At 44.9% G+C, this 21,965-nt stretch overlaps 2 protein-coding genes across 3 annotated transcripts in view; both read left to right on the forward strand.

The window, feature by feature from the left end:
• Positions 1-11,020, forward strand: part of lrrc24.L (leucine rich repeat containing 24 L homeolog) — a 36,802-nt gene extending 25,782 nt beyond the window's left edge. For both annotated transcript variants that reach the window (XM_041566706.1, XM_041566707.1), the window contains exons 2-5: positions 3,607-3,784; positions 5,044-5,322; positions 9,278-9,446; positions 9,851-11,020. In XM_041566706.1, coding sequence (XP_041422640.1) covers positions 3,617-3,784; positions 5,044-5,322; positions 9,278-9,446; positions 9,851-10,857 — 1,623 coding nt within the window. In that variant the 5' untranslated portion in view covers positions 3,607-3,616 and the 3' untranslated portion in view covers positions 10,858-11,020. The remainder of the gene's footprint in view (positions 1-3,606; positions 3,785-5,043; positions 5,323-9,277; positions 9,447-9,850) is intronic.
• Positions 11,021-17,759: 6,739 nt separating this feature from the next.
• On the forward strand, positions 17,760-20,508 carry XB5919442.L (hypothetical protein LOC733811 L homeolog). The gene is given in 2 exon segments (NM_001112876.1): positions 17,760-17,826; positions 19,155-20,508. A coding segment is annotated over 1 exon segment (1,206 nt). The 5' UTR covers positions 17,760-17,826; positions 19,155-19,223; the 3' UTR covers positions 20,430-20,508.
• The last annotated feature ends 1,457 nt before the right edge of the window (positions 20,509-21,965 follow it).

Genomic DNA, 21,965 nt, shown 5'->3' on the forward strand with positions numbered 1-21,965 from the left:
ATTCTCTCGCCCACAGGATTCTGGTTTCTTCCCAAACTCACAGCTGAACAGCTCGTTCTGTGGCTCCATCCTGAGGTGCCAGTGGGAGGGTTGGCATGTGCTGGCACAGTTATATATGTGGGTACAGGCACAGCTAATGCCCCCAACATTGATAAGAGACTAACCAGCAGCATGGGCACAAATCAGCCCAATTACTCTCTGAATGGGATCAATCTAATTCCTTTAGGGGCCCCGGGGCCACTCCTCTTGTTTGTTTCCCTCATTCACAAAGTCCTCTGCCCCTGAATCTGACACCACAATGAATGTGCCCAACTCAGCAGCACAGTCAGTCCTGGGGCAGAGCCGAAAACTCTTCCGTAGGCACTTTCCTTTATTGGGTAAATGTTCCCATTAAGCACAATAAGCAGAACTCCACCAGCACAGTAATAGGGACCCCTGGGTATTAAGTACTCCAGTACCCCCACTTCTAATAATAAATACTCACGGGGGCCTATCCCAAAGGGGCCTGCACCATATCCCTGCTCCACTTTCAGCAACTGTTCCCTACAGACCCTCTTACTGTCAATTCTGTTTCCTCTTACTGTCAGTTATGCTCCCACTTACTGTAAGTTACCCACTCTCTTACTGTCAGTTATGAACCATCTTACTGTCAATTCTGTTTCCTCTTACTGTCAATTACGGACCCTCTTACTGTCAGTTATGCTCCTTCTTTGTGTCAGTTACAGAATCTCTTACTGTCAGATATGCTCTTCCTTACTGTGGGTTATGTACTCCGTTACTGTCAGTTACAGTCATTTGTGCTCCCACTTACTGTAAGTCACCCACTCTCTTATTATCGGCTCCCTCTTACTATTTCATTTCTCTCTGTTTCTGTCAGCGGCCCACCCTTTGGCTGACACTTGGCCTCAGCCTCACTGGCAGTTGGACACTGGATATAAGAAAACTATACATCAATATTATCATATGTGCTCTAACCCGGAGCAGTGGTGTAACTATAGGGTGGGCAGACCCCTCGGTCATAGGGTGAGGCAGGGGTCCATGGGGGTGTGGGGGTAGCTGGTAATCAGTGGCAGATGTGGAATAACTACCCAACTTTTTTGCTTATCTTGGGTGACCTGCAATTTTGCAGGGGGAGTCGGGCTTCTCAAATTATAGTAATCAGGAGCAGTGTGTCCCTTGGGGTCCAGGTGGGATCTGTCCTTATGTACTGTTGTACCAGGGGCCGCACAGCAGGAGGTTAGTGACTTCGACTGTTGTATGGAGCTACAATAAGTCATTTAAGGACATGGAGACGGTTGCTAAGGGAGAATGTTGCTAAGTCGTTGTAATGGGATTTCAGTGTTCCTTCCGTGTCTCCTATGAAAGGGCCACGTGCAAAGTCATAGTATCTGAGGGTAGGGGTGCCAGGATCTTGTTAAACTATAAGTAACAGAGTGTATATGTATATCTATATACATTTTCTTTGAGAAAGGCTGAGGAGTCAGTCTGCTGCTATTTTACTAAATAAATTCTCTTTAATTTTTAATACCTGGGTAGTACTGATCCCCTTTTGCGAATATATATATATATATATATATATGTGTGTGTATATGTGTATTTGGCACATATGCAGAGGAAACGTTCCATTAAAGGTATAAAACCTGTTATCCAGAATGCTTGGGGCTTTCCAGATAACGGATCTTTCCGTAATTTGGATCTTCATACCTTAAGTCTACTAGAAAATCATTAAATAAACCCAATAGGATGGTTTTGCTTCCAATAAGGATTAATTATATCTGAGTTAAGATCAAGTACAAGTTACTGTTTTATTATTATATAGAAAAAAAGTAATTTTAATACATCTTGAAATATTCTATTATTAAAATGGAGTCTATGGGAGACGGCCTGGTTAAGACGGATCCCATACCTGTAATATGACAAAATGCCCATTGGGCCCATCAGTCTCCCCATATAAATCATAGAGAAATATCCAAGTGTTCAGCCAGAAGAGAATGTGAAGTTTTGTTTCCCAGATTCCTCCCTGCACAGAACCAGACTCTGCATCTAATCAGTGAGAAACAAAGGGTTAATAAAGGCAAAGTATTCTTGGTTCTGGGGGTTTATTGCTCAGGGCTGGATTTTCAGTTGGATGGAGAGGCTGGTAGGCTGCCCTGGGACTCCAGCAGCAGAGGGGCCCCCATGGTAACTCTATGGTATCTTATGGTACATTATCAGTTGGGTTATCTGTTGGGTTGTATGAGCTTCTCATTGGGTTATCTATGGGGATTGAAAGGGTGTTTGCCGCACCTTCTAACCTAATGCCTATCCCTAGGGAGGTCCCTTGGCCGAGAGTCTGGGCACCTCGGTATAGATGTGCTGACTACTCCTATATATATATATATTTATAGATAACTGATTCAATGCTCAAGGGAGAGACAAAAATCGAAGTACATGGCGTCGCACAATCTAATGGTAACCTTGTATTGATAATGTATCTTTCAATCTTGAAGTGATCAACTGTAAATTATGATTGTGCAAAATAAATACTGTGATTTTTTTGAACGTGTCCTTTGTATTCATTGAGTGGAAAATAAAGTGAAAATCTTATAAATTCATGGTGAGTTGAAATTGTTAAAGTGCATAGTGCTTAATGTGAGCAAGGAGACGTACTAGAACCCACGACTTGGACTCCGATTTCAAAACCAGATCAAAAATAACTTTTATTTACTCCTTTAAAATTCATGGACTGTGAAAGGGAATTAATTGATGAAACCATTAAAAACAATTAAAAGAAAGGGTGGGAATTCGATCCAGTATATAAGTGAAATGGGGGTGACAGTGTAAATTGATTAGATTGTTCCCATGTGGATCTTTCATCACCCGTTTCCCTATAATAGCTGAACGGTGATTGGGGGTACTCTGAGGACTTGATTGGCGATAGTCAGTGATATTCAGAGAGGGTGGGTGTGAAAACACGCTCAGAAAATGGGTATAATAGTGGAACGGTTCAGTGTGGTATCCTAAAGCGCAGCGGAAGCCAATAGTATTACAGGTAAGTTCCCGCTGGGAACAGTCTAATCAATTTACACTGTCACCCCCATTTCACTTATATACTGGATCGAATTCCCACCCTTTCTTTTAATTGTTTTTAATGGTTTCATCAATTAATTCCCTTTCACAGTCCATGAATTTTAAAGGAGTAAATAAAAGTTATTTTTGATCTGGTTTTGAAATCGGAGTCCAAGTCGTGGGTTCTAGTACGTCTCCTTGCTCACATTAAGCACTATGCACTTTAACAATTTCAACTCACCATGAATTTATAAGATTTTCACTTTATTTTCCACTCAATGAATACAAAGGACACGTTCAAAAAAATCACAGTATTTATTTTGCACAATCATAATTTACAGTTGATCACTTCAAGATTGAAAGATACATTATCAATACAAGGTTACCATTAGATTGTGCGACGCCATGTACTCCGATTTTTGTCTCTCCCTTGAGCATTGAATCAGTTATCTATGGGGATATCTCCTGGTTCATATGATCTGTTGGGGGTATCTTATAGTGCATTTTGGTTGTGTTATCATGTGGTTTATGTTTCTCTTTTGCTCCATTCCCTGACAGCGGCTGTAAGATGGACTCGGCAAGCTCCATGTTCCTGTTCATCAGCTGCCCCCTTCTTCTCTGTCTGGCCCTGGGGTCCCAAGGGTGCCCGGCCGAGTGTCGTTGTTACAGTATGACAGTGGAGTGCGGCTCCAAGCAACTAAAGACTGTTCCCTCCACTATCCCTCCCTCCACTCAGGTATTGGACTGAAACTTACTGCCTAATGCCCCCACCCTTCATTCAATGAGCAGAGGGTGCTGATCAACTGAGTCGGGAATTGTGGGAGCCATTAATTAATATGACCAGCATTTCTACATTTGATTATTGATTATTTTATGCCATGAATTCAGTTGGATTATTCCTTGTCTGATCCATGGATTTATCATTATTGCCTCTTTCCTTGTAATAACTGCCCCTTTAACTACCCCAGAGCTGATTTACTAACACAGAGGCTGAATTACACCAGTAACGACCAATTAGATCTTTGGTTTTTACTTTCAGCCATATGTTTCTTTTGGCAACTTCACTGTTGAATCTCTACAACTTGAGCAACGATACAGATCAGGGCTGAGTAACTCCAGCCCAATGTGCTTGACCATCAGCAGACCCAACAGAGGCTCATTTACTATCAGTAGGTGCAACAGAATCTGCAAAAACCTATGTGCGTAAAGATTTGCCTTTTTTCATCAAATTTTCATCAAATCTTTTGCAAATCTTTACGCACATAAGTTTTTGCAGATTCTGTTGCACCCACTGATAGTAAATGAGCCTCCGTTGGGTCTGCTGATGGTCAAGCACATTGGGCTGGAGTTACTCAGCCCTGATCTGTATCGTTGCTCAGGTTATTCAGAGACAAACAAGTAAATACATAGAGACGGCGCTAGAGTTATTAGAGATTACGGAGCATCCACTCCGCTCCCAGCAGCAGATAAAGCCCATTATTCATGTTTATGGCCCAATAGGAACCTCTGTGCCTGACTCACTTTACTGGGCCTGAGAAATGTCCCTCATTACCGCATGGGGATAAACCGCTTCTTCCTGCGAACGAGGAGGCGGCTGATTGGAATTCATGCCCGAGGCGCAGCCATTCACTCAGCTGTAAATACCATTGATTTCACCCTGTGGCACCAGCACCCGCTCTCTTCAGTAATCGCTGTCTCAGCCGTGTAGCCTCTTAGACTGGCAAGGGTTAATGGTAGCCACTGATTCATGCCCTGACTGCTGTGTGGCACCCACTGGGGCATTCCTGTACCACATCCCTGTATTGACCTCACATCGGGTAGAGCAGATTTTACTGTTATACACCCAGGAACCTCCAGGCAATTAGATGCCAGTCTAGTGGGCCAGAACAGTTACACATAAGGTTCTGAAACAAAGAGAACCCCATCCCCCCAGGGCCCCCATCCCCTTGTGCAGAACGTTACACTGAGCCAGTGTCCCCCCCTCTCTGCCCACAGACGGTGTTTCTACAGGACAATGTCATCAGCCAGATCCAACAGCAGGACCTGTCCCATCTCTCGGGCCTCCAGTACCTCTACCTACAGAACAACACTATCTCTGCCCTGGAACCTGGAGCCTTCAAATCCCAGCAGCACCTGCTAGAACTGGCCCTTAATGGAAACCGGATCCACCTCATCAACAGCAGCATCTTCAAAGGACTGGAGCACCTCCGGGTTCTGTACCTCGCAGGGAACCAGATCACTCGCCTGTTGGCCTACACCTTCTCTGACCTGCAGGTACCGCCTCTTACATATATAATGGGCTTTCCTTAGAACCCTAATAAGACTACCCAAAACTGATACCTGCCGACTGAATGGTCTGTAACCCTTCAGCATTTTATTTTAGCTGTGATAGTCCTCCCCAAAGTGCACCACAGTTCATTGCTGTATGAGTCACAGTAGGGTTCAAAATCTGGGTCCACCATTATAAACTCTGTTTATTCCATTATAAACTAGAGGAGCCATCAAGACATTCCACCCCCAGAATATTCCCCATTATAAACCCAGTGAGAACGAGGAATGAATGGATGGATATTGGGAAGTTGTATCAGGAGTCAGAAGCAGCAGTGCAGAGAAGAGAAAGGGACAGACACAATGACAGTTACACAGAACTATAAACCCAGTGAGAATGAGGAATGAATGGATATTGGGAAGTTGTATCAGGAGTCAGAAGCAGCAGTGCAGAGAAAGGGACAGACACAATGACAGTTACACAGAACTATAAACCCAGTGAGAATGAGGAATGAATGGATATTGGGAAGTTGTATCAGGAGTCAGAAGCAGCAGTGCAGAGAAGAGAATGGGACAGACACAATGACAGTTACACAGAACTATAAACCCAGTGAGAATGAGGAATGAATGGATATTGGGAAGTTGTATCAGGAGTCAGAGGCAGCAGTGCAGAGAAAGGGACAGACACAATGACAGTTACACAGAACTATAAACCCAGTGAGAATGAGGAATGAATGGATATTGGGAAGTTGTATCAGGAGTCAGAAGCAGCAGTGCAGAGAAAGGGACAGACACAATGACAGTTACACAGAACTATAAACCCAGTGAGAATGAGGAATGAATGGATATTGGGAAGTTGTATCAGGAGTCAGAAGCAGCAGTGCAGAGAAGAGAAAGGGACAGACACAATGACAGTTACACAGAACTATAAACCCAGTGAGAATGAGGAATGAATGGATATTGGGAAGTTGTATCAGGAGTCAGAAGCAGCAGTGCAGAGAAGAGAAAGGGACAGACACAATGACAGTTACACAGAACTATAAACCCAGTGAGAATGAGGAATGAATGGATATTGGGAAGTTGTATCAGGAGTCAGAAGCAGCAGTGCAGAGAAAGGGACAGACACAATGACAGTTACACAGAACTATAAACCCAGTGAGAATGAGGAATGAATGGATATTGGGAAGTTGTATCAGGAGTCAGAAGCAGCAGTGCAGAGAAGAGAAAGGGACAGACACAATGACAGTTACACAGAACTATAAACCCAGTGAGAATGAGGAATGAATGGATATTGGGAAGTTGTATCAGGAGTCAGAAGCAGCAGTGCAGAGAAAGGGACAGACACAATGACAGTTACACAGAACTATAAACCCAGTGAGAATGAGGAATGAATGGATATTGGGAAGTTGTATCAGGAGTCAGAAGCAGCAGTGCAGAGAAAGGGACAGACACAATGACAGTTACACAGAACTATAAACCCAGTGAGAATGAGGAATGAATGGATATTGGGAAGTTGTATCAGGAGTCAGAGGCAGCAGTGCAGAGAATGAGGAATGAATGGATATTGGGAAGTTGAGCAGAATTATACTTTATCTCATTAGACAGAATGTTATATCTGGGTTTATATTCCCTTTAAATCACGTGTGTTGACATTTGAATTAATTTCCCCCAAAACCCCTTAATCCCATTGTGTTGCCCAAGATATTTAGATAAAGTGACATTTATAGGGAAACGGTTGATTTCTGTTCCCAGTACTGAATTTATATCCAATAATAAATACTGAAATAAAACGCAGGTCCTGCTGGGGAAGTCGGATTTTGGACCCCAGTGTAAATAGAGACATTTGTGGGACTGATATTCACAGATTATAGACAAACAACCCTATGGGGGTCGATTAACTTGATAACCCCCCTCTCATCCCTCCCCCCTCTTCTCTAATTATAATAATAACCCCTTCTGGGACATGAGTCTGTGTCTCCTCCATGAGGTTAGAGTAAGCAGCCAATCCGAGCATTAGGATTAGTGACCAACCAATCAGAACATCTGCAGAGCATTAGAATAGTGACAAATGTCAGGCAAGTAATAGACCCCTGGTGAGGCCTCATCTGGAGTATGGGGGCAGTTTTGGACTCCAGTCCTTAAGAGGGATATAAATGAGCTGGAGAGAGTGCAGAGACTAAGTGCAACTAAACTGGTTAGAGGGAGGGAAGAGTTAAGGTGGGACACCCAAACAGCACCATTATGTGGGAATAAAGGGAATATAAAACTGATGATATAATCCATAGTACAAAGGGCCCTAATAAGGAACGACCCTACTGATGGGAAAATTGAGCAGAGATCTTAATAAGAGGATGCTAATTAGCAGAACATTAATTTGCATTTATATAGACCTGTCCTCCTGGTACTCAGATTGCATGGGAATAATAATGAGGAAATGATAATTAGAGGGACAATCATTAGTAAAGCTGCCTGCGCTCAGCACACAGTAAATAACAGGGAGCCGGGTGCATGATAATGACTGGGATATTGTGATATACTGAGTCGTACCCAGCAGTGACTCACCTCTCCAGCACCACCTACAGGAGAAAGGAGACGAGCAGCACTGGGGAGAAAATACAGTTAGAAAACGAATTGGGGCATTTCTTTCTCACCTACTTAACCCTGTGTGTGTAGGACTGCATTTACATTTTTTGTATTTCATCATGATCTGGTGTCGGGGACCAATGTAATAAAAGTTAAAAGAAAGTCAATAAAGAAGAGAAGGATGCAGCTGCCGCGTGGGGCTTATTGGGTTAATGAAGTGATCAAGAGGCTGAGGAGATAAATCTGGGGGAGCAAAAGAAGTATTGTCTGCTTTTAGGGGTACCTGTCTAATTTTTGCTTGGGTCAAAACTGCCAGTGGTGCCCCACGTGGGACTCAAATACAATAGGGGGGGGGACAGGGCTGTAATATAAAATCTGACACTGAGCTAGTAACCCATAGCAACCATATTATGATCAACTGCTGGAAAACAAACATCTGATTGGTTGCTATAGGGGGCTAAATCAGAGCAATTTTGAGGCTTTCGTAAAGAAACCTGTTCCAAAATAACTTGTGGAAGACAGAAGGACAAGATGGAGACAGAAGGACAAGATGGAGACAGTAGGACAAGATGGAGACAGTAGGACAAGATGGAGACAGTAGGACAAGATGGAGACAGTAGGACAAGATGGAGACTGTAGGGCAAGAAGGAGACTGTAGGGCAAGAAGGAGACTGTAGGGCAAGAAGGAGACTGTAGGGCAAGAAGGAGACTGTAGGACAAGATGGAGACAGTAGGACAAGATGGAGACAGTAGGACAAGATGGAGACAGTAGAACAAGATGGAGACTGTAGGGCAAGAAGGAGACTGTAGGGCAAGAAGGAGACTGTAGGGCAAGATGGAGACAGTAGGACAAGATGGAGACAGTAGGACAAGATGGAGACAGTAGAACAAGATGGAGACTGTAGGGCAAGAAGGAGACGGTAGGGCAAGATGGAGACAGTAGGACAAGATGGAGACAGTAGGACAAGATGGAGACAGTAGGACAAGATGGAGACGGTAGAACAAGATGGAGACGGTAGGGCAAGAAGGAGACGGTAGGGCAAGAAGGAGACGGTAGGGCAAGATGGAGACAGTAGGAAAAGATGGAGACAGTAGGACAAGATGTAGACAGAAAGCCAAGACGGAGACAGTAGGGGGGCAATTAATTCAAATGATGGCACTTGTGGTTTAAAAGGAATATAAACCCAAATTTAACATTCTGCCCAATGAGAGAAAGTATAATTTTGTGCACTTATCCAATATCCATTCATTCCTCATTCCCACTAGTTATGTGTTGCTGTTATTGTGTCTGTTTGTCCCTTTCTCTTGTCTGCATTGCTGGTTATGACTCCTAAAACAATATTCGTGCTACTCATGGTTTCTCTTGGTCCCATTGCAGAGGCTGCAGGAGTTGCACTTGCAAGAGAACAGCATTGAGACCCTACAGGAACAGGCTTTCTCTGGACTCTCCTCCCTGGCGTTGCTGGACCTCAGCAAGAACAATATGCGCACCATTAGCCGCTCCTCCCTGCGCCCCCTAATCAGTCTCCAGGTGCTGAGACTCACAGGTAACCAGCTGGGCACATCCAGGTACACCGGTGTCTTGTAGAATGCCACGGTATTGGGAAATAGTCTCTGTGGCAAAGAGCTGGAGAGTGGGAATATCGGGGTGTAACATGGCAAAGTGATCTTGAATGCCGCTGGTCTTGAATATAGAGACAAAGGGGTCACAGATGACTTTCCAAGAACATAGCTTATAGTGCTTACTTACTAAAAGGGATCCTTGATGCTTTATTAAATGCTGGAGGATGGAATTTATAATCCAGTGAAATTTGGGCACCCACAGTAAGGAATCATCTGATCGGAGGGGCTTTACCCCCTACCACGCATTTCCTTGTATGTGCAAATATGAATGCTGTGCTATTTAGCTAATATGAGGCAACAATAAAATGATCCTTCTTGTCTTTTACAGAAAACCCTTGGAGATGTGACTGTGCCCTCCACTGGCTCAGAGCGTGGATAAAAGATGAAGGGCAAAGACTTCTCAGTTCCCTGGACAAAAAGATCATTTGCTCAGAGCCCCCCAGGCTGCTGCACCAAAGCTTGGTGGATATTTCTGGCAACAGTCTGGTTTGTATTCCTCCCATGGTCCTTGTGGAGCCCATGGAGATGACAGCCCGTCTTGGTGAAGAGCTGAGGGTCAGCTGCAGAGCTACCGGATACCCACAACCCCTGGTTACTTGGAGAAAAGTCGCTCATGCTCGCACCAGTCCCCCCAAAGTCAACTTGAAGTCCACCAGCAGCAGGAAGTTTGAGCTGAGTGAAAGGAGTGTAGGGGAGCAGTTTGATGCAGCCACTGGCAGTGGAATGCTCTTCCTCAACAATATAACCGTGTCCCATGCTGGAAAATATGAATGTGTGGCCTCCAATCCCGGTGGGACGGCAAAGGTTCTATTTCACTTGGCAGTCAACCTTTCCAATCAGCAGTCTCGCACGTACACTTCTGTAGACATTAGCCAAGAGCCACTGTATGACTTGGAAAGCATGGAGTTCACTGCATTGAGTATGGCAACTCAGACCACCATCGCCATTGGAATTTCTTTGCTGGCTCTCACGGCCATGCTACTTATTGTCATGATCTACAGAAAGCACCACAAGAGAAAAAAAGCCAAGAAAGAAGAGAACATCTTATATGTCAACGACTACTCTGATGGCCCAACCACCTTCGCCCAACTGGAAGAGTACAGGGATGAGCGAGGGCATGAGATGTTTGTCATAGACCGGAACAAGTCCCATTTCCCTACGTACAAAGACACAGAAGGACTCAGCAGTATTTCTGGACTCTCCGATCTCGACGAACAGCTCCAAGACCAAGGGACCCAAACCCCGGAGGTCGAGGCAGAGAGTCAAATCAATGATATTTTCATGAACCAAGGTTTCCTCTTCCAGCAGCAAATTGCCTACGAAATCCACTGCTAAGAGGAACCAGTGGCACCATAAACTGATAAGACTTGGAGTTTTAATACTAATTGGGGTTTTATAGACTTAACTAAGAGTCCGGCAGCATCAGTGTCTCCAGCTTCTTCTTCTCCATTCTCATTCCTTCTGCATCTCCAGAATAAAAACTCATCACAAAACTCAATTGATCTCATTTTATTTAGAGGGGGAAATGGTGCTGACCCCCCCTGTACTCTCATATGAGGGTAGACAGTGCCCAGGAATTATGGGAAGTTTATCTACAACTTAATGTTTATGCTTCAGGGGCTGATGGCCTTCAAGCTCCTGGGGGTGATGTACCTTACACTCGTGGGGCTGATAGATACTGAATGAGATGGAAAGTCAACAAAACAATACCGGGGGTATCGGGTAAGTAAATACGACTGGGGGGTGCATAACTCTTGGTAACTTTTTGTAGCTTTCCTTATCCTTTAAGCTTCTGAGGCTGATGGACCTTAAGCCCCTGGAGTTGAATAGTAAGCTCATGGGGCAGATAGAATATAAGGTCCTGGGGTTGTTAAGCATTAAACTTTTAGAGCTGATATTAAAGCTGCCCATAGACGCAAAGATCGGATCATACGAATCAATGTACCATCGGACTTTCCCATCTCCCGACCTGCCACTAACCATTCAGATCAAAGTCTCACCATTCCGACCAAATAAAGTAGTAAAAGATCTGCCCCTGACAGTAATCGTACGATAGACAAAGCTGGTGAGTCTCCCACTGATATCGTATGATCGGCGATACACGCAGAGATATTACCCACAGCCGACAGAAATCTTCTAACCTGTCCCATCGACCAAACGCCCGATCTCCGCCGGACGAAAAATGTCGGGACTCTCCACACACGTTCCGAATATCGTACGATCGGATTGTTGCGTCTAGGGCCAGCTTTATAGTCTGTGGCCAAAATAATGTGACACCTCATGAAGATGATCGGCCTTAAGCTCCTGGGCCTGATAGACTGGGGCTGTTATAGTTATAAAGTTAAATTGGGTTGAAAAAAGACCAAAGTACAATTCCAACCCAGGCGGAGCGAACAGGTTCTGCAAATCCAAGATACTATGGACTATATATGGGGGGTACAGATGTGAATGTCGGGGCAGCGAGTGTCTATCTGTCTGTGATCCTAATGATAAGAGCACTAAGCCTCTGTAATGGGGGGATCAGGCGCATTAAACCTGATAAAAGGACTGAGGATTAAACAGGGGGGGGGTCAAAATCTCCTTTGTACAAATGGGCTCCAGGAATAAAGATTCTCCTCTGTGCGTATGGGACTCAATGTCACGTGGGGGTACAAAGGTACAAAGGGTGGTCTCAGGGGGGAGGGGATAAAAGCAACATTAGAAACATCATATACTAATTGTGCTCTGCCCACCCCCTGCACATGGTACCTCCCTTATGTCCCCTGCCAGTTCACGTCACTTGTATTATATCCAGTAAATGTCATGATGGGCAAAGATGTGCAGTTTCTGCTTCTCTCATACAGTCATACATACAGTCATACATACAGTCTAATACAGACATACATACAGACATACATACAGTCATACATACAGTCTATTACAGACATACATACAGTCATACATACAGTCATACATACAGTCTATTACAGACATACATACAGTCATACATACAGTCATACATACAGTCATACATACAGACATACATACAGACATACATACAGTCATACATACAGTCTATTACAGACATACATACAGTCATACATACAGTCATACATACAGTCTAATACAGACATACATACAGTCATACATACAGTCATACATACAGTCTATTACAGACATTCATACAGTCATACATACAGTCATACATACAGTCTATTACAGACATACATACAGTCATACATACAGTCTAATACAGACATACATACAGTCATACATACAGTCTAATACAGTCTATTACAGTCATACATACAGTCATACATACAGTCATACATACAGTCATACATACAGTCATACATACAGTCTATTACAGACATACATACAGTCATACATACAGTCATACATACAGTCTATTACAGACATACATACAGTCTATTACAGACATACATACAGTCTATTACAGACATACATACAGTCATACATACAGTCTATTACAGACATACATACAGTCATACATACAGTCTATTACAGACATACATACAGTTATACATACAGTCATACATACAGTCTATTACAGACATTCATACAGTCATACATACAGTCATACATACAGTCTATTACAGACATACATACAGTCATACATACAGTCTATTACAGACATACATACAGTCATACATACAGTCATACATACAGTCTATTACAGACATACATACAGTCATACATACAGTCTATTACAGACATACATACAGTCATACATACAGTCATACATACAGTCTATTACAGACATACATACAGTCTATTACAGACATACATACAGTCTATTACAGACATACATACAGTCATACATACAGTCTATTACAGACATTCATACAGTCATACATACAGTCATACATACAGTCTATTACAGACATACATACAGTCATACATACAGTCTATTACAGACATACATACAGTTATACATACAGTCATACATACAGTCTATTACAGACATTCATACAGTCATACATACAGTCATACATACAGTCTATTACAGACATACATACAGTCATACATACAGTCTATTACAGACATACATACAGTCATACATACAGTCATACATACAGTCTATTACAGACATACATACAGTCATACATACAGTCATACATACAGTCTATTACAGACATACATACAGTCATACATACAGTCTATTACAGACATACATACAGTCTATTACAGACATACATACAGTCATACATACAGTCATACATACAGTCTATTACAGACATACATACAGTCTATTACAGACATACATACAGTCTATTACAGACATACATACAGTCTATTACAGACATACATACAGTCTATTACAGACATACATACAGTCATACATACAGTCTATTACAGACATACATACAGTCATACATACAGTCTATTACAGACATACATACAGTCATACATACAGTCTATTACAGACATACATACAGTTATACATACACATACATACAGTCTATACAACATCATACAGTCATACATACAGTCATACATACAGTCTATTACAGACATACATACAGTCATACATACAGTCTATTACAGACATACATACAGTCATACATACAGTCATACATACAGTCTATTACAGACATACATACAGTCATACATACAGTCTATTACAGACATACATACAGTCTATTACAGACATACATACAGTCATACATACAGTCATACATACAGTCTATTACAGACATACATACAGTCTATTACAGACATACATACAGTCTATTACAGACATACATACAGTCATACATACAGTCTATTACAGACATACATACAGTCATACATACAGTCTATTACAGACATACATACAGTCTATTACAGACATACATACAGTCTATTACAGACATACATACAGTCTATTACAGACATACATACAGTCTATTACAGACATACATACAGTCTATTACAGACATACATACAGTCATACATACATGTACATCTCCTCATCCCAAGCACTGCTGCTTTAAAAGGACTGTTCACCTTTAAATTAACTGTGTGATGTAGAGAGGGATATTCTGAGACAATTTTCAATTTGGTTTTCATTTTTATTATTTGTGGTTTTTGAGTTATTTCGCTTTTTATTCAGCAGCTCTCCAGTTTGTAATTTCAGCCATCTGGTTGCTAGGGTCCAAATTCCCCTAGCAACCATGTATTCATTTGAATAAGAGACTGGAATATGAATAGGAGAGGCCTGAATAGAAAGACGAGGAATAAAAAGTAACAATACATTTGTAGCTTTACAGAGTGTTTGTTTTCAGATGGGGTCAGTGACCCCATTTGAAGGCTGGAAAGAGTCAGAAGAAGAAGGGAAATAATTAAAAGACTATAAATAATAAAGACTGACTGAAAAGGTTTCTTAGAATTAGCCATGCTATAACATACTAAAGGTTAACATAAAGATGAATCACCAAATTCACTATTTTGGATTTGGCGAACCCCCGAATCCTTTGCGAGAGATGCAGCCGAATACCAAACTGGATCCTAATTTGCATATGCAAATTAGGGGTGGGAAGGGAAACATTTTTTACTTCCTTGTTTTGTGACAAAAGGTCCCAAATGTTCCTCCCGCCCCTAATTTGCTTTTGCAAATTAGGATTCGGTTCGGCCAGGCAAAAGGATTTGGCCGAATCCGAATCCTGCTCAAAAAGGCTGAATCCCAAACCGAATCCTGGATTCAGTGCATCCCTAATATATTTGTTTGGTGGGAAATGGGCTAATCCACTACACAGGGGGGTTCATGGTGGAGGCGGGGGAGTCCCTGTCACTGTAACAGGAGAGAAACATTGAGAAACTGCATGGATTGGCCTGTACCACTGGAGCAAGAGGGGGGGGGGAAAGTGGCATTTGGAAGAAGGAGCAGTAACTCCAGGTGCCAGACAGTGGGAATAGGAACTGAAAGAAATCACAAAAGAGGGTTTGGGCTCTTACACACGCGCAGTTTCTCCTACGCTCCCCTACGTTGCGCTTTCTTCTGTTCAGCCACAGGGGTAAACACACTCCATTATTGTCAATGGGGCTGTACTCACACTGACGCATGTAAGCGCCGAAATGCAACGTACTGTGTCCCACCTGCGTTTGGCCTGACAATGACTTAGATAGAGTGTGGCCCCAAAGCATTTCATAACAGGCTCAGCATGTGGCCCCAAAGCATTTCATAACAGGCTCAGCATGTGGCCCCAAAGCATTTCATAACAGGCTCAGCATGTGGCCCCAAAGCATTTCACACCAGACCTCACATGACCAGCAGAGTAATATGAATGTTCAGGTACTGATACAATATAGAAACACACATCCAGGTAAATTAGTTAAAGTCTTTAAAGGACAATGAAAGTCCTTTAACACTTGGGGGTGCCAAAAGTTATGCACGCCAAGTGATTGCATTTACTTACCTGACACCCCGGGCTGGGGCTCCTATCAGCAGAAAATGACAGCAGCCCTGGGTTATTCCAGTGAACACAACGGACTGATCCTCTTCCTTCTTCTTCTTCTTTCTTCACATTTCCTGGGGCAGACGCATGCGCAGTAAATTGAAAAAACTACTTTTTAGTTAAAGTTCAGCTTTTCTTTCTAAAGCGCCTGTGTCTGCCCTGGGAAATGTGAAGAAAGAAGAAGGAAGAGGATCACTCCGTGGTGTGCATAACTTCTGGCACCCCCAATTGTTAAAGGACTTTCCTTCTCCTTTAATTCCCCAGCCAAACTAAATCTGAGAGAAAGACAGGGGGAGGGTATTTGAGGGTTTGAGGCACATGGGAGTTGGGAGCCACAAATTACAGGGAGTTGGGCACTAAGAGAGCAACAGAGTCTGAGTGACAGAAGTGTCAATAAGGGGTTAAATGTGACCGTACAGCAGATGATAGAAGGCAGAGCAGAGAGGCTCATGGGTAGGAATAAGTGGTAGAGCTGAGACGGGGGGACAAAAGCAAACCCATTCAGGAGACAGAAGGGCGGTGGGAAGTCTGGTGTGGCAGTGCACAGGTTAAAGGAAAAAGAAACCCTTAATAAAAAAAAAGCAAATGCCCCTAACTCTTTATTTACCCCTCGTGCAGATTCTGTCCAGCGGAGTTGACGGGCGCCATCTTCTTCTCTAATATTTAGGGATGCACTGAATCCACTATGTTGGATCCGGCCGAACCCCCGAATCCTTCACAAGACATTCGGCCGAATCCTGAACCGAATCCTAATTTGCATATGTAAGGGGTGAGAAGGGGAAAACATTTTACTTCCTTGTTTTGTGACAAAAAGTCACGTGATTTCCCTCCCCGCCACTAATTTGCAAATTGGGATTTGGTTGGGCCGGGGAGAAGGATTCGGCCGAATGTGAATGATGCTGAAAAAGCTGAGTCCTGAGCTGAGTCCTGAGCTGAGTCCTGAGCCGAATCCTGAGCCGAGTCCTGAGCCGAGTCCTGAGCCGAGTCCTGAGCCGAGTCCTGAGCCGAGTCCTGAGCCGAGTCCTGAGCCGAGTCCTGAGCCGAATCCTGAGCCGAATCGTGGAATGTTCAGAATGAGACGGGCGGAGCGTCACATACACACTGGGAGCAATTCTCTCTGACACCACAACTGCACATGCGCCGAAACTCACGCAAATTGCCGAAGCGCCGGTCTCATTCGGAAGATTAGCGAAGAGAAGATGTCGCTTGTGAACTCCGCTGGACAGAATCTGCACCGAGGATTAAGACTATGGGGCATTTGCCAGGGGTAACACTTAGGCTGGGGGAGCAGGGAGTAGCTCTATAGGTTGGAGGGTAGAGGTTTTTTTATTAAGGGTTTGTTTCCCCTTTAAGAAGACAGTGGGCGGGCTCACATTTAGCAGAATACAGGCGGGGGCGGGGCGAGACAAAGCGTCTCCATCACAAGCAACTGGGCTACAGCTGCACGTGATCAGGGCTGAGAGGGCGGGGCTAGAGAGGGGCTGAGATTCTTAACAACTACCGCTGTTGGACGAGTCAATCTGCATGGACTGCTGGTTCGTAACTTCCGCCTGCGCATGAGCAGTTCTCGCTTTCGCCGCATATCTTACAACTCTCCATACCATACTGAGGTTTTGCACATGCGCGCTATCTCATTTTTACTATATTATACGGATGGATTACGGGTGTAGCAACATGGCGGATGGTGCAGCGCTTCTGGGTTGACATGTAGGCTGATCCGCGGAGTACCAATATGGTCGGTCACAAAGACCCGATCTTGCCTTCCACTAAACTTTATTGTCACTTGATCGTTGTGAGAAGAACAAACTGACACCGGAGCAGGAGGGAGGTCTGATGAAGTTGGAGAGCTCGGCCGTTATTGTGAGAGGCAAGTAATGAGGGGCAATAGGGCAAATTCCACTCCCCAAACCTCCCGGACTCCTCCCCCTCCCCCTCATCTCTGTCTCTTATACACGGGCTCAGTGATCTGACTGTGGGACTCGGGGAGAGGCGTTACCCTCACATTAGGGGCGGGGCATTAGGGGAGGGGCATTAGTGGTATAGTATTAGGGGAGGGGCATTAAGGGGAGGGGCATTAGGGGTACAGAATTAAGGGTTGGAAATTAGGGGTAAAGCATTAGGGCTTGGATATTAGGGGTACAGCATTAAGGGTTGGATATTAGGGGTACAGCATTAGGGGTTGGATATTAGGGGTACAGCATTAAGGGTTGAATATTAATGGTTGAATATTAATGGTACAGCATTAGGGGTGGGATATTAGGGATACAGCATTAAGGGTTGGATATTAGGGATACAGCATTAGGGGTTGGATATTAGGGGTACAACATTAAGGGTTGGATATTAGGGGTACAGCATTAGGGGTTGGATATTAGGGGTACAGCATTAAGGGTTGGATATTAGGGGCACAGCATTAAGGGTTGGAAATTAGGGGTACAGCATTAGGGGTTGCATATTAAGGGTACAGCATTAAGGGTTGGATATTAGGGGTACAGAATTAGGGGTTGGGTATTAGGGCTACAGAATTAAGGGTTGAATATTAGGGGTACAGCATTAGGGGTTGGATATTAGGGGTACAGCATTAAAGGTTGCAAATTAGGGGTACAGCATTAGGGCTTGGATATTAGGGGTACAGCATTAAGGGTTGGATATTAGGGGTACAGCATTAGGGCTTGGATATTAGGGGTACAGCATTAAAGGTTGGAAATTAGGGGTACAGCATTAGGGCTTGGATATTAGGGGTAAAGCATCAGGGCTACAGCATTAAGGGTTGGATATTAATGGTTGAATATTAATGATACAGCATTAGGGGTGGGATATTAGGGGTACAGCATTAAGGGTTGGATATTAGGGGCACAGCATTAAGGGTTGGAAATTAGGGGTACAGCATTAGGGGTTGGGTATTATGGGTACTGCATTAAGGGTTGCATATTAGGGGTACAGCATTAAGGGTTAGATATTAGGGGTACAGCATTAGGCGTTGGGTATTAGGGGTACAGCATTAAGGGTTGCATATTAGGGGTACAGCATTAGGGGTTGGATATTAGAGGTACAACTTTAGGGGTTGAATATTAGGGGTACAGCATTAGGAGTCTCACAATACCCTGTTAAGGTCCCTTCATGCCATTCTGATGTGTTAGAGCTTCTTTGTAGCTTGGAGCTGAGGGTGCACTCATACTCATACTCTATTCTCTCTAGGCTGAAGGTGAGTGAAGAAGCGAGTGACCCCGTTCCCATAGAGCATGTAGTGTCCCTGCTGGCGGTACAATGTCGTGTAGAGAGTGGAAGCTCCAGCGACAAGATTCTTGCTCCAGAGCCCAGGGGCCCCCACACACCAATGGCCCTTGTTGCACAGACGCATCTCCTGCCCTTGAGAAGTTCTCCTGTGGACAAAGAGGTCCAAGAGCCAAAGATCTAAGCACATTCCCGTTCCAGCTGTTGCCCGTAGACTGTCAGCTCCACATCTTCTCGTTTCTGTCGGAGGTGGAGAAGTGCACGGCGGCCCTGGTGTGTTCGGGATGGAGCCGACTCATGCGCACCCCCCGACTGTGGAGAGTTGCCGACTTCATGAGGCTCGGAGCCTTTATATCGGGAATGGACGGGGTGGTGGTGTCGGTGAGGGAGTTTGAGAGGTGGAAGGAGTGGGTGCACCAGTATGCCTATCACCTCATGTCTCGGGGTGCCAGCCTCTTCACCCTCCGCGCCAGCTTTGATCTCGGTGACCAACGAAACAAATGGGCCGACTTCCTCCTCAACTTCCTGGAGAGCGTCCACTGCGGGGAACTGAGGGAGCTGGAGTTGAACTGGACCCTGACTCATTTGGAGCCCCTGGATTTCTACCCCCCGGGCAGCATGGCCCAGATTTGTCTCGCCAAGACCGACCAGTTCAACAGCTTCCAGACCCTGTTTGAAAGACTGACCTGCACCTCCCCCAAACTGAGCCGCATGAAGCTTCCATTTGATTGGTCGGATCATTCTGTGGCCCTCCTCACGCACTTCCAGCATTTGACTTCCCTGGAGCTGAATTACTTCTGGGTGTTCAAGGGGGTCCAAGCAGAGACAATGCAGCAACTCACTCGCTCGCTCCCCAATCTCAAGACCTTGATCCTCCAGGTTCTGGTCCCAGTGAAGGACCTCGGTGTCTCTTACCCCCTCGAGTCCAAGTCGTTGGAGATGTTGGACGTGTCCCAGAGCCGGGGGCTGGTGTTCAGCCATTTGGACCTTCCTTCCTTGCGGGAACTCAGGGTGAAGAAGACGATAAGGGGAATCATATTAAACCGCAGGACTCGGGTGGCACTTCAGACCCGCTGGTCTTGTCTGTACGATCTGCTCAAAGTGGGGACCCCCAAACTGCAGCTCTTCAACTCCCACCGGCTGCTCCCCTGTTGGCAGACTCAGCCCTACCTGGAACTGAGTGAGGTTCTGCTCCAGTCCTGTTACTGCATCCAACACACGGACACTTGGCTACTGTGACTCATGGGAATGTGCCGAGGATTCTGGGAAATCACCGCTTTTATATTCTGGGGACCAATAAATGTTCTCTTGGCTCCATTGTCTGACTCCTACTTATTGCCAATAGGGGGCGCAATCCATTTACCCCTTGTGTGCTGGGGCTTGAGATTCTGATTGATGATCCATTTAATTCCCATCCACTCAATAACGAGGAACAACATTCCATATCCGTAACTTTCTCCAGGTTTGGGGTTCCCAGCAGAAGAAAGGGGGGTTGGTTTCCATAGCAACATCACATTCTGGATAATATGAAAATCTTTTCCCATAATTTGTAGTTGGACCTATTGGGCAGTACCATCCCTGCTGCACTTCTTATTCTCTTTGCCCATGGGGGGGGGGGGTACAGGGACTCAGTTCCAAAGGTCCCATTGGGTTCTGTTGGATTCTCTTCAGTACCAGCCATTAAAGATGGCATCATAGAAACACTGAGCCAATGACCACATACAGAAGCCAATTGGGCAACTGAAGCAGTGGGCGGGGCCAGGGTACTGATGGTGGGGGATAGGGGTGCAGCAGAAAGCCTTAAATGCTGGGGGGGGGGTATCAGTAGCCAGTGTGCCACCCGAGTGTTTCCCCGAGTCCATTTAATGGGCCGTTCCCCCAGGATGAAGAGTTGGCGCCATATTGATTCCTGGCAGCGGCTTGTGAAGCAGAAGAACACGAGTCACTTACAGGCCCAGAGCCACTAACTGTCAAAATAGATTATTGGGAGGGGTGGGGCCTGAGATTGGATTGGGGGGAGGGGATTATTGGAGGGAATGCTGGGAGGGAAAGTTTGGCAGGAAGGGGGGGAGTAGACTGGAGGGAGGGGGCAGGTGCTGAGGGAAGTGACATCATGGGGAGCAGAGGATTAAAGGGGAAGTTTGCTGAGTCGCATGAAATAGAGGGAAGGGGGTGGGAAAGAGGTGTGAATTGGGGAAACAAGAAAACCATGGGGGGGCAGTTATTTGTTGGCTCAGGTTGGGGGTCACTAAACTCAAGTGCCATTTGTGGCAACTCTGTGCTTTATCAATGGGCAGCAGGGGACTGAGATAATATGAGCAACAGTGGGGGCATCAGCATTGTCCTGGGGGGGGGGTCCTATAGTAACAAATCTTACCCCTTTCCAAAACCCTCTAAAACTAATACAAGTGAGTGAGAGGAGCAGATGGAGGGGCCCATTAACTCTGTGACACAGGGCCAGAGGTTGTTCTGGAGGATTTAACCCATTTTTATACAGATAATTGCCCCCTGGGGTCCTGCAGAGGCTCTGGTCTCCCCCCCCCCCTCCCGGCCATTACTCAAGGGGTCCTTTTATTTGTCAAGCCCCTCCCCAAAAGGCAGTTAAATGATGGATCCAGCAGCCCCTGTCACAGCCCAGAACCTCAGCATAATATTCCCAAAATGTTTCCCTGCTGTTAGGGTTCTGGGGTACAGAGTGTACAGTAGGGCAAGATGGTGTCACTGGGGCTGGTGAGTAGGGTTGTCACCTTTTCTGGAAAAAAATACCGGCCTTCC

Source organism: Xenopus laevis, chromosome 6L (genome assembly GCF_017654675.1).
Source record: "Xenopus laevis strain J_2021 chromosome 6L, Xenopus_laevis_v10.1, whole genome shotgun sequence".
Taxonomy (NCBI): domain Eukaryota; kingdom Metazoa; phylum Chordata; class Amphibia; order Anura; family Pipidae; genus Xenopus; species Xenopus laevis.